This window comes from Anas platyrhynchos, chromosome Z (assembly GCF_047663525.1).
Source record: "Anas platyrhynchos isolate ZD024472 breed Pekin duck chromosome Z, IASCAAS_PekinDuck_T2T, whole genome shotgun sequence".
NCBI classification, from domain to species: domain Eukaryota; kingdom Metazoa; phylum Chordata; class Aves; order Anseriformes; family Anatidae; genus Anas; species Anas platyrhynchos.
Window position 1 is genome coordinate 29,436,364 of NC_092621.1, and position 13,802 is coordinate 29,450,165.

At 35.2% G+C, this 13,802-nt stretch overlaps 1 protein-coding gene across 9 annotated transcripts in view; it reads right to left on the minus strand.

Annotated features, from left to right (window-relative positions):
• Nucleotides 1-3,772: 3,772 nt before the first annotated feature.
• The window catches only part of GLIS3 (GLIS family zinc finger 3), a 185,454-nt gene continuing 175,424 nt past the window's right edge, over nt 3,773-13,802 (minus strand). For 7 of the 9 annotated variants that reach the window (XM_038170687.2, XM_038170684.2, XM_072031659.1 and 4 more), the window contains 2 exons: nt 10,324-10,506; nt 3,773-9,160 (listed from right to left, as the gene is read on the minus strand). In XM_038170687.2, the coding sequence (XP_038026615.1) occupies nt 9,024-9,160; nt 10,324-10,506 (320 nt within the window). In that variant the 3' untranslated portion in view covers nt 3,773-9,023. The remainder of the gene's footprint in view (nt 9,161-10,323; nt 10,507-13,802) is intronic. The other 2 variants (XM_072031661.1, XM_072031662.1) reach the window with 1 other exon arrangement.

Below are 13,802 nucleotides of genomic sequence, written 5' to 3' on the forward strand. Positions count from 1 at the left end.
TCCCTGCTTCCCACAAAGAATGGGGGACCAGTGAATAAAAAGTTCTCCTTTGCAGTGTAAGTTGTGAAGTTAGTTATGTCAGAGAAGAGTGGATGCATGAATTTGCTTTGCCAAAATGGTAGTGTCCACATTAACTTGATATTAATGGGTACATATGGTAAAGTGACATTGAGAATCTGCTTAAAGGTTTACATTAAATTGGAACAAGGCTCTCAGGCATGGTGAGCATAAAATCAATGTGACTAATAAAAATTTGGAAGGCAACAAACGACCACTGGATTATATTCCAAATTATAAGCAATCTATATCTTCCAATAAGTAATAGTATCATGTGTCTTTGATGACGTTTGCAATGGCTTTACCCGGACAGAAACTATACTATTTTTTATAAGTGTTACTGGCAAATAGAACTCCAAATTAAGACTAATGTATTCTCCCCTTGTTTTAGGAAAGAGTCTTGAGAACTTTGAAAGGAAAAACATTTTATCGATTTCTGCATGTCCTTCTTGTGTCTCTGTACATATATACTATAGAGGTATATTGTACTATGATTATTTTTTATTATTTTCTTTGCCATTTTTCCTCAAAAAGTCATGCTTACAAGCCTCTTCAATTGAAAGAATAGTTTAAATTGTCTGTAATCAATCCCCTGTTACTGACAGCTTTGAAATAATGATAATTTTTCTTGCAATTGAAACCTAGTTATTAGAACCCTCTAATTCCAGGCTGAATGTTCATGTCTGTTTTCAGGTGAAGAACTAGGTTATAGATCTGTCACCTCCTTTGCCCTTTGATTCTTTAAAGGCATGTGTTTTTACAACTCAGTTCATCCTCACCAGAGCAGTCAGGACTCCTATGACACATAGTAAGCAAGATAGGAGACGTAATTTTTCCATTCACAGGACCACTGTTTCCCAGTGGGACTTAGGAACAGCAGCTTAACAATACTCATGATGTTTGGTGTTACTAGCAGCACCCTGATCTTGATACCATAGTTTGATTAAACTAAATAAACTAGCTAGATAGAAATTTCATGTTTGCCTTCATGAAATTTAGTTATGGCTTGTTTCAAGGAAATTGGCAAAAAGTGCCTGAAACATATCAGTGGTTTATTTTTCCTTTTAGGTTAAACAAAATATTCAATGTAAATTTAGACTTCAGTACAATTTTCAAGAAGGGCATACTTCAGTTATCCTACCTGCCTTCTTTTGCAAGCGGAAAGGTAAAAATTCACATTTGTTCTGTTCCAAAATGAGTAACATGTTTAGTGTGCTTTGTCAGTTTGATGAGTTAAGTTCTACCCCCTTACAATTCAGATCAAGAATGTAGCGTGTATACAACTGGTAAAGTACTGATTTTGACACTTTATGTCAGGAAGAATTTCTGAGCAACGAAAGAGAAAATATAATATAGTTAAAGATTTGTCCTCTACTTTCTTGGTTCTGACCTTAGCATAACAGAATATTCCAAAGCCTTTAAATACAAACAACAGTAATAAAAGTAAGTATTAGATTGCCCAGTAGAAATTCATTTGATATAGTCTGTCGTGTATGTTGTGCAAAAAACAGATACTAGACCTCTTAAATTTTTTCTTAGTATAGGTGGCCAGAATTACAATAAACACAAACCTCACAATTACAGTGTCAACCCCCCAGATGGTCAGCTTCCTGAGGATCGTTTTTGTAGTGGGATTCCCAGGCGGCACAAACTTACAAAAATTATTCATCTGTGCAGGCAGTATCCTTGGGAGAAGCACAGGCTGCACTGAGCCCTGAGTGACACTGGTTGCCCAGTTGCTTCAGAAGGTCTTTAAGTGTGCTAGAAGTATACGTGACCAGCAGGCCCCACACTGGCAAGCCCTTGGGACAAAGGAGCATAAAAGTCATTTGTAGTCATAATTTTCATCAAGGGTCTTTTATTCTCAGCTAACAACCTTCATCATATGTACTGACTTGAACCATAGCCTTGAATAAGGCCATCATTCAGTGAAAGTAAAAGGATTCACAGCTCCATCAGTGAGGCATGAAACTGATCAGGCCAAGTAGTTTAGCTTCAGCTTGTTCCTGTGTGTTAAATGTCCCCTTGCAAGTCACATAATGTGAAACTACAATGAAGAACATTGAATTGTCAAGCTCAATCTTTTTTTTTTTTTTTTTTTTTCCTTTGAGCCATTGAGCATAGCCTCACTGACTGTCATGTTGGTGTTAGGGATCAAAGAAGAATGTGTAAATTAAATGCAGTTAGGCCACCGTTATGTAAGCCTATTTTAGCTAAACACAATCTCCCCCACCTTCATTCAAAGCAAATTTACTCAGCAATGAACAAAGCATGAAGTTTCCATGAAGAAGGTCCACTAAGCTGAAGAGTCCAACTGTGAGCACAAATTCTTCATCTAAAAGTTTCTGCAGTGAACAGGGCTCGTGAGTAATTAAGAACAACTTCAAAATAGCAGAAAAAGTATAGCAACAGGCAACAGCAACACAGTCAATTTGTGTGCCAGCCTTTTATTTCTGATTAAAACTTCAAACTGCGTTTGTGTTAGTTTCATAATCTGACTTTATTGTAAAGGTTGGTTCAGATTTAGTTAGTGTACTCATGCTAGAAACTACTGTTATTGTTGAGATTAAGTTTCAGCAGGTGAAATCACAGTGCTTCCAGTCTCTTATCATGATAGTAGATGTGTCAGCCACAGCTCTAGCAACAACAGCAACAACATTGTTTTTTTTTTTTTTTTTTTTTTTTTTGTTTTGTTTTCCCAACAGAGTTTTGCTGGTATTTTCTGAGAATTTTGAGGGATTGAGGAGGGTGGGTCACCCTGGATTCCATGAATTTAAATAATCTCACTGTGCCTGTACCTGGAATAGTTAAAGTCGGGTGATTTACATGTGTAAGCATCCTACAGTGTGCCCAATAATGGACAGGGTCAAGTATGTCTGGCAGAATGAGAAAAATGCATGATATTGAGGAAATGGTTAAATTTTCATCTGTCTACCTAGATATAATGCTTTATCCTGTGTATCTAGTTGCAACCATGCATGAGGTTTGCATTTTCTGGTTATAACAAAGGTATGTGGAGCTTTTAACTAGACACATAGAGAGGCATTCTTTGTTACAGCTCACTGAACTAGCCCATCTCATTTGTAAATCATTAATGATATTGACTGCTGGGTAAGTTTACTTTGGCTGTAAATCTATAAATGGCATGGGAAGATGTGGTAGAATTACTTTTCATACCTTGCTTTTAAATGAGAAAATTATATTTTCAGGGAAGATAGATGCAAAATATAAATTAAAATTTTGGAAGAAAGCATAGCAACCTCAAAAATCTAGCATTTTTTAAATCTGTAGTATTAAGTATTAGCATTATATTTCCTGTAGCTTTTTATTAGTGAGTGAGTGTATAGAGTCATGCAAAAACAGTCCACTTTAAAACTTCCAATTATGCAAGATACTTTTTTCTGTTGCTTCTTGAGGAGGCTTATTTACAGTGGTTAACAGATAGTGTTTAAAAATATATTTGTGCAGCAGGTAATTAAAAATGCATTCGGTGTTATTTTGAGTGATGAAGTGATCCAAGGCAGGAAATGACAACTTTAATGAATCTTAACATGAAGAAGTATCACAGCATTTTCCTGATTTGCCTAAGAATAATGGCCTAGGAAAATGGATATAGTGTTTTCCTACAGACATAGTAATTCTAACTTCGAATATAAGACATATTTTAATTAGGTGCAGTAAATATGAATAAATTCATATTCAGAATGGAAGAATGTTCCACATTGTTTGTATGTTCTTTTTTATTGAAGGATCTAGTTGTATAGCAAATATTAGCTTAATTAAGTTATTTTTCAACAGGGCACAGTTGGTATGAATACAGGAATAGACTTTGTCACAGGTGCATGGGAGAACTCCTGTAACCAAGTACAAGCAACAAAGTAACTCCACTCTGGAATTTCCATCTCATAAGAAATTCTGGTGTTTCAAAATGGTGTTTTGTTCTGAATTAGGACAAAAAAGAAACCACACTTTACAGAATAAAAAAATCAGGCAACTTGATGTGCTTTGCAGGAACATAATTATTGTTGTAATTTCTCTATTACACTGCACTATTTTGCCATAGGAAGGGCTGCAGGATATCGTTAAAAAATGGTTTGGCTCAGGCACCCAAGCCAAGAAAAGCACATGACTTTGAGACATTTCAGGCCATGTTACAACCCAGCGTGTACTGAACTGGTATAATTCTTATTTTAAGGGCTCTATCAAAGAGAAAAACTGAATGGAGAAACACTAAAATTCATGAAATCAAAGTTCTTCATGGTTGCCCACAGGATCCACTAGCAATTTTTTCTAAACCATGGGGCAAGTTTCCTATATTAAATTAAGATACAGTGTGAATAAGAATTCACTGGGAAAAATGTGGTTTTGGTAAGCCTTTTCTAAGGTCACACACATACCAGGCCTCATTAGGTTTGGTTCGGTTCATGGTTGACTCAGAGCAAATCTTCCAATAATTTCATAGTAAAATCAGACTTGACCATTACTTTCAAAGGTCTCTTCACAAACTTTTTTTTTTTTCACTTTAAAAAAAAAAGTATTTTACTTTTTTTTTTTTTTTTTTTGGTTGTTGTTCATATTTTTCACTATTCAGACTAATTAAATATTCTTTAAAAGTTGAAGTATATTTCCCTAATGCATAATGAAAATAGATGTTTTTTTTTTTTTTTCTTATATTAAATGCTCTGAAACAGCTTCATAACAGTTAGAAACACTAACTATTCTTAATGTTAGAAATACTGCTGTAACCAGACAGAAAAGTAAAACTGTGTTTAACTATGTTTGATTTCAGAAACATGTGAATGAAGAAACAAACAAACAAAAACTTATCACAGCACAAGTGTAATTAAATGTTCTTCTTTTATTTGTTTCTCCACCCAGGGTGTAAACACACAGAGCCACTCACTTGTCTCTACAAATCTCTAGCTTCACTTTAACAATCATTAAATGTAATCTTAATATTCTAATCAAGGTGTTTTTTAGAAGAAATCTTTGAGACATATATATATATGTCTCAAATATATATATATAATATATATATATATTTCTGTTTCTAATTATTCTAATTCACACAGATACTAGCAGTTTTATGGAGGACAATGACTTGAGCAGTCTCAAAGGCATCTCAAAATAAGATGTTCTAATAATCACGTCATTGAGATATATTTTTCCAGTTTTATTTTCTACCATGTGCAAATACTCTCCTTTTTACCTTTTACATAAAAAAAGAATTTTATGAAACAGGACCAAAGAATTTACGATTATATGAAAATTAACTGTAACAAATCATAAAATTTTACACATACTAGTAAAGAAAAAACATAAATTCTTTTGAAAATTTATTTTTCATGGTTTGTAACAGATACGTCATTAGAGCAAATATCAGCCAGATATACATTATGGAAAATTGAGTTCATATCTGTATATATAAGCATCTATAAATATGTAGAAAATCCTGTAAGGTTTTGGAAAAACTTATTCCCACTTTTCTCCTCAATGAAGTGCTTCATGTAAAAAATACTACACAAGTTGCTGCTTTCTGTATATAATAGAGGGATTTTTTTTTTATTAAATAAAATCCCACCCAGCTAATTTTAAACTGTGGTCTTTTTCTTTTGTTTTATCTGTTCTTAGAAAATAGAAAATATATAAAAAATCATGCAAACAACAAAAAAGTGCTCTTTGAATTATTTGCTGTAAAATTACACAGGGAAAACAAAGAATAAACAGTTAAAATTTTTAAACTCATTCACACCTCTTCAAAGAAAGTTGAAAATACAATACAATGTGACTGATGGCCTCAGCACTTCAATACTTCATCATCCAGCACTAGGAAACCACAATCCCTATATGTATGTGTGCATATATACATGTACATATATACATAGAGAGGGATATCCAAACACATGTTCACCCATGCACTCACAAAAGTACTCATATGCTATTTGAAATTATATTTTAAACTCCAGTGTAGACCCACTTCTAATGCAGATATAAAAATACCGTGACTCTGAAAACAGAGAAGTGTATAAAAAGAATGATTGTAAATAATTTCATTAGAGTATTGTTTAATGTCCATGGTCTAAAATAACTTCATTTCTTAGGTATGAATCCCTTTAGGAAGTTAATGTTATCCAGCAACTAGAGCAACAACACAAAAATCACCAAGGTGCAAATATTTGCATACAAGTCAGAAACTGGCATTATGCATTTCATTTTCACAAGCACCATTTTCATTTTAATATGTGACAAACATGATTCCCTACCAAAACCACGATATTTTTATTTATTTATTTATTTTAAATACAATTGCCCTTGGTGATATAAGTTTATCTATCTCCCAAAGTCAGTCTGACTGGAAAGAGAATAACGAAATAATCATGAAGAATCCCCTTTGTCTATGACATGGAAGTAAAAAAAGGTGTACCTTTTTACAGAGTGGTAGCCCACTCTAATGTGCTTAACTTGGCTGTATTCTAGCTTCTTTTTTAAGATTAAGACTTGTAGAAAGCTGTATACTGTGAATGCATATATACATACATAAATCTAGGCATACACAGGAATGAATGAATGACTTGGAAATCTTTCCTTTCTCAAATTAAACTGATGAATGCAAAAATCACACCATTCTTGAAATCTGTCTCTCCACCTTCCCTTTGGTCAGGATCATCTATGACTTACAAGCCATCTGTACTCGATAGCTTGTGCTATCAGATACCAGAAGAAATATTTCAAAAAAATAAAAATCAGGGTGGTAGAGATCTGAAGTCAGCAGCAATATTTCAGTTTGATACACAGTAGCTGACAAATCCTGGATAACCATGGAGAACCTTGAAGGATTTCTATATACAAAATTAGATATATATATACACATGCATACCCATGCAGTGGGCCCAATTCTCCTCATAGTGACTTTGGTGGAAAAAAGTGCAGTCCTACAAGTTTGAAATGGGAAGTGTTCAGCATGTCTAGCTACACCTGCTGAAACAAGATATGCATGTGCAGAGATCACAGAATGGGCTTTAAGTCAGCACAAAATTAAAGCTTTACTAAAAAGGCCTAATCCTACACTAAAGCAAGTGGGATTTTTTTCCATGTGTATCTTATAGCTGTGTATGGAAACCTGATGTTATTTACTCCAATGAAATATGCATATGGTAACAAATAGAACTACTAATGGAAGGTGAAGCAGAGGGTCGTGCTTGTGATGTGAGGAATAGAATACAAAGTGGAAAAATTTAATAGAGAATTCTCTTTATTTAAGCCATATTATTACTTATTGATTTACACAGTTTATGTACATGGCTTATTCATGTCTACTTTGAGCTTACTGGATAAAAATCTCTCATTTAAATATATGAGCAGATGTGCCTGTGTGTAAGGACAAAATTCAGGAAAACAATCTTTAGAGCATTACCAGTGTTTACAAATGTCTGGACATAAATTTATCTATGCAACATAATGGCAAATTAAATTAAGAAATTGACCCACATTCTATTCAATAGCTCTGAAAAGCTTCTCAGGACAAGAAAATGTGTATAAACAATTTTTAAAATTCATCGTTCTGGATGAGTGATTTCAGAAGCATAGTTACAGTCTAGCCAGCAAGAAAGAATCTTTGGATTTTTGTCCTTCATATTAAAACAAGTTGTAAGAATATTAAAATGCAACTTATGCAGTAAGTCCACAAAATAGCTGAAAACGGAATAATCTAAAAGCTCAGTCTTACATAATGTAAGTGTTGCTCCCAAACTAAACATCCTCGCAGTGATGACTCATCTCTATTTCAAAATTGTGTTTTTAACTCATACTCTTGTGGCTATCACAAGAGGCAACCTCATTTTATTGTACCCTGTACAAAATTTGAGGACCAGAGCCTGACCCTAAGAAGAAGAAACAAAACCACTAAACCAGTTTTACATCTCTGAATAACCAGAGGGAACATAGCAAACTTACGAGTAGTTCTTCTTACTGAAAATATGTTATGGAAATTAAAATATTAGGGCAACAAAAATTTAATTGAATCAGTATGGATTGCTTTTAAATCTATGGAATTTAAGGAAGAGTATTTTAAACTTTCCTACAGAGTTATTATGGTACATACAGCAAATAAAGCCCTACAATACAGTTAAAAATCAACATAAAGTTCAAACATTATTTTTTGTCTAGCAACTGTGCTAAATATAGATGAAGTCAATGTACCTTCTCATGTAGTGCATTTTACCCTTCTTTGCATGAAGAACTGGGTCAGAAGGAATGTTGGAAAAAAGTAACTGCCATATTATATGGCTTAAATACAGAGGAATGGAAAACACACCTAAACAAAAGCCTGTAAGAAAATCCAGTTCCAAGGATCTTTGGACCCATAGAGAAGACATGCCAATGCCTCCAATGGGTAGTGCCAGGATGTGTGTGTAATTTCTCTCCCTTTTATTTTGCTGGTTTGTGTTTAACTTCAGAAGCACCAAATACAAACAGGCTGTGCAAAAAGCTGTGTATCTTTGAAATGTTTGTAGTATACTCTGGTTTTACTTCCTTTTTAAGGAATTTTCTAAAGTTGCATTCTTCAATGATTCTACTGTTCAGGTTGAAAGGAATATAGCCAACAACCAGTTTTCTTATTCAGTCTTCAAATTCCCTTTGAGAAATTAAAAAGAATAAACAACAACAATAACAACAACAACAAAAAAGTAGAGTTGCTGTGCCACAGATGAAAAGAAAAGAAAGGATTGCTAAGGTTTTGGCAAAACTTTCTTTTTCCCAATGATCTCCTTCTCAGCCGACTGCTCGGTTACTTGATGAATGCTTGGTAATTTTTTTGTTTGTTTGTTTGTTTGTTTGTTTTTTGTATGTATATTAACCCATATCCCCATACATACATGGTAGTTTTACGGAGAGAAAAAATTTGTAGAGAAATATCAGAAGGGCAAGATGAAATGGAACCAAGTTCTTGTCAGAGTTAGATGGTTTTAGCTTTCAGTGTAGACAGAAGAAAGCTGGCTGGGACAACGATCCACTGCATTTATTTGTAGGAAACTGCTATCCTCTGGCATGCTGCGGGCTGAATCACCAAAGATGCCTGTGGGCCCTGCTGGAAAGTCATAAACTGGGAAAAGTACAAAAATAATTAATTAGCCAGGATAAGTATGCCATGGAGAATACCTTAATAGTTATGCAGAGAATTGGAAACAGCTTCAGACCAAACAGACTAACAAAACAAGCAAGCCTATGTATGTCTGAAATTAATACATAACTTACTGTTTGCCAAGGGAGGAACTGTCAGAATCAAGTCTGAATTACAGCAGACTTAATCACAACTAATACTTGCACACTTAATGGATACTACAATTGTTATAACTTTTAAATTTAACCTCATGCTTGGTTACAGAATTTCATCATACCCAATACCCAGTTTCATCATACCCAATGTATAAGACAAAAAAGTATTGTAGAACTCAATTGCCATAAACCAGCCACTAGGACAGAAATTCCTATTTTCAATAAGTAATTGATGTAAGCACAAAAATAACTGCTGAAATTTTTTTGTCTTTGGGACTACATCTTTCTATAACATGAGACTTTGAAGTGACATGGCTGCACTGGCTATTTTCTGAAGGGTAAAGATGTAAAAGAGATTTCAAAGCGCAATAAATGTTAATTGAAAATCATGCTGTATAGAAGGACAAGAAAAAACTTGGGCATACTATGCAATTAAGCCCTAAGTATATTACATTGCCTTTCGCTGATTCTCTACACAGAGGTAATTTTCTCCTTTCCAGAGCAGCATGCAATACCCTTTCAGTTAGGAAGAGAGGAAGTGAAGTGTGAACAGAAAAGTGTGTAGCCAGACACTTTGTGTCATGGAAATGTGACTAAATGAATTTCAAAACAGAAAAGTCAAACATGGATATAGGAAAATTGATGGTTTAAGTCATCTTAGGTCCCTGCTACAGTTCTATCTGAGTAGGGTGGCTGAGCAAAGATCAGGCAGGGCTTGAGGGACTGTACATGTATTTAGAAATGAATATGTGATCTTGTGACTCTCTGACCACCAGAGGTTAGACCATTGAGAAACCCTCAACAGCGCAGAGTTTGCGCATGGGCTAGATATTACAGTGATCCATGGTGACTGTGTCCGAATGCTCCCCTCCTCTTTGTGAAGAGTAAACCCTGTCATGACAGGTCCCAGTCATATTCATATCTGAAGCAGATCTGTCAAAGTCCACAAACTGTACACCACTGTCTAGAAAGTCCCCAGCTGACATTTACCTGTAATACCAGAATGAGCTGAAAAAGTTCGATGAAAAACACCAAGCCCTGCCTGGCCCACTGATGTAGGTAATAAGCAGTCTTCAAAGGGAGGAACCATACTGCAAGAAACATTGTGTTGTACGTTCTTCTGAGTATCAGGATAATGGGGAGGGCAGAAAGTCTGAAGCTGACCATAAAAACCTAGAACATGGAAAAGAAAGTGGTCAATAAAAAGCTTATAAAAAGCATAAAGCATAAAGCAGCTTTCTAATGAAGCTCCCCAGGACTTTCTCCAGTTGCTACAAATTCCCAGTGCATTCTGCTTCATGGACTTCCTGACCCTAACATGATTTCTGAGAGGCACTGACTGAATAGAAGGTGAGATTTTTCAGATTTCTCCCTTTAACTTTGCGGTCCTTCTGGTTAAACTGGTAATCTCTAGACTTCACGCTGGTCTACTGTCTAAAGAATCTAAGAAATGGGTTAATTCAAAATAATAGGATTGCATAAGTAGGGTGTGAATAAAAGCAGCAGATTCACCCCTGCTGAGAAAATGGAAGAATAAATAAAATTTTGAGGTTTGCCACTGAGGGCTGGTTGATAGTGGGGGTGCCTCAGAGACTCAGAAGGGCTGCTAGCTAATGATCCACGGGGTCTCATGTTTGTATGCACAGGATTAGAGTCTCTCCTGCAGTTCAGTAGCAATGAGTCTATGGGAAGGAGAACTGCGCTCAGCTTTGTCACTTGACATAAAAGATCCCCACCAGGGTTTTTGTGTTACTTTCCATTTATTTATTTATTTTTTATTTATTTTTGTTCTTTAAGAGATATATTTGAGAGAGGCATATAAAACTGATCAAATTTGCATAGAAATTCAGACCAAAATATATATATTTATATAACCAAAACAAAGCTTCTTGGTGAAACAGGGATATATACTCAATGGAAGAGGCATAGGCAGATATCCAGCACTATCCTGACCTGTAGTTTTCTCTCATGGAAGCAATGTCATTTCTCCCCCTTAAAAAATGCTACCAGATGCAAGTTTTGCAGTTTTTGCTGAGATTATGAAGGCTGGCATTTACAGATTAAGAGACTATGTATTTATTTCTGTTTTCTGTAATATGTTCATTACAGTTCTCAGATGTCTCATATGCTAGTAATGAAACCATTATAATTTCAGTATTAAAATATTTTAAAATTATTTTTACTTTAGAAAAACCTGAGTCACTGTGAATCAAGCTCCTCTGCATTTTCTGCAGCTAGCTGTTCTTGCTGTTCTCTTTCTATGCATAGAAATGCAGGGCAAAAGACAGCGTACTACCTCCAAGATGTCACATAGAAGCTGTGGGCCTTGACTGTCAGAAACCCCAACCCAAACAAACCTCCAGTCCTCAAATTCCTTTGCAAAGGTATACTATGCTTAGAAACATACAATGATCACAAAGCACGTGGCAAATTTCCGCTGTATTGTGTCCAGGAGCTAGGTGTGTTTCTACTAACTTCCCTATAGAAGCATCCCCATGGGACTGTTTGCTAAAGCTGCACTAAGTGTTTATGTAAAGATAAGGCATTTCATGAATAATAGGGATGAAGAAAGGAAAAGGATAGAGTGGAAAACATGCTGTATCACTTTATGTGATATAACCAATTTTCTGCCAAAATGGGAAGAAGGATGAATGGTTTAGGAATTTTATTAGTTATTTTTCCTTTGAGATTATATTTCTGTGGTCTCCTTCAAGGAAACATACACATATTGGCACGTGCCTTAAGTGAAGCAAAAACCTCAGTATTTAAAGGCATCAAGATAGGCCAGGATTTTGGACAGGAAAAGACAACCTGAACCTATGCACTGAAACTTAGAACAGAATTAATAGAGAGGTCTAAGTAACAAAGATATGTGAAATATAGTCCTTGAATTTTAAATAGTAGTCTTGAAAGCCACTCTCATGTGCACAATGTGAGATACATGCTTAATTTACACATACATAATAAGACTTTAGATAGAGATGTTTCATGGAGTAACATACAAATTTTTGTCAGTCTTGTGTCTGAAAACCTGCATGAAGAAAGAGTTTTTTGCCCTCATACAAAGGAGCAAAAGAAGATAAAGAAGAAAGAAAAAATGAAGTATGGTTCCTCATCCATAGCAGGCTGCAGACATACACATCAGGCACAAACTTGTAGGCTCTGCTTGCTCTAGAGGCTGAACACTCATGTCTTCCATTATCTTTTGCAGAGGCTGTGGGTACTTGACAGCCCTGGATATAAGATGACAGTTTTGATTTTTTTTTTCCTTTAAAGTTTAACTGGAACAAAACTGATTCAGACTGGAAAGCACGTTAGGAATTTGCAACCCATCAATTCTTAAATGTTCAATCCTGGCATTCAGTAAAAAAATGAGTAAAATAAAATGAAAGAAAAAACAATAGCCATCTAAAACTTAACTTGGAAGTTACATAGCTATTGACAGCTTTTGCCCCCTTTCAAAATGCTTTTAAATTTTTCTCTCAACCAGCAATAGGACACCCTCTGAAAGTTTACTGTTGAGTCAGATAAGTTACCAGAAACAATCATTTCAGTCTACAGTGGTCTGAGCCAGCTGGCAAGACCCCTCAATACACATGCTGAAATGTTCTTTCATACTGCTCTGTACTCATTCTCTATTTCTGCTTTTCTCACAGTGTCTTGTTCCCAATGCAGAAAAATCTGGCAGTAACTTTGACTATTGCTATCCAAAGCCTGGCAGAAAAATTACTTACCTTGGGGTTGAGCTATTGTGAGTCACATCCTCTGTGTTTGCTCATTCCCTACTTGAGCAAAAGAATATTGTCTAGCAAAGTCTTAGAAGCTTTGATGCATTGGTATGTTAACCACTACATTCCAGCAAGAATCAGGGAAGTGCACAAAGAACTTAAATTAACCGATAAAACCCCAAATAAGTTTTTAAGATGGAAAAAGAACACAGAAGATTAATACCACTCTCCTAGATACACGTTATTTTTGTAATTCAGTGTCATAGATACCCATCTTATCAAATGCACAGCCATAAACAGAATGGATAAGAAGAGGGAGCATCATTCTCTTTCAATCTGTTATTGGGCACTATACTAAATGTCTCTGTCCATGTCTGTGAATATGTCTCTGTCCATATTACAGTGAATCAGGTCAAAGCAGAGCTCTTGGAACTGGAGCCTACACAAGATACAGCAAAATCTCCTAACTTGGTCTTATGAGCTCTCTAGTTTGTTCACATGGTGCTATGCCCAAACTAATCAACAGTACTGCTAAGGGTAGGATAACATGAAGCCACATAAAATTCAGGCCCTAAACCCTGAGCATACCTCCTGGCACCTCTGTTGAGATTATATGTTAGGGAATTAATGGTAGGAACAGAGGAACAGTTTTCTACCTTTTTTTTTTTTTTTTTTTTTTAATCAATGGGAAAAAAAATGAAAAGATGAAAAGGCAAACACATTGGCTAATGAACTTCCAGA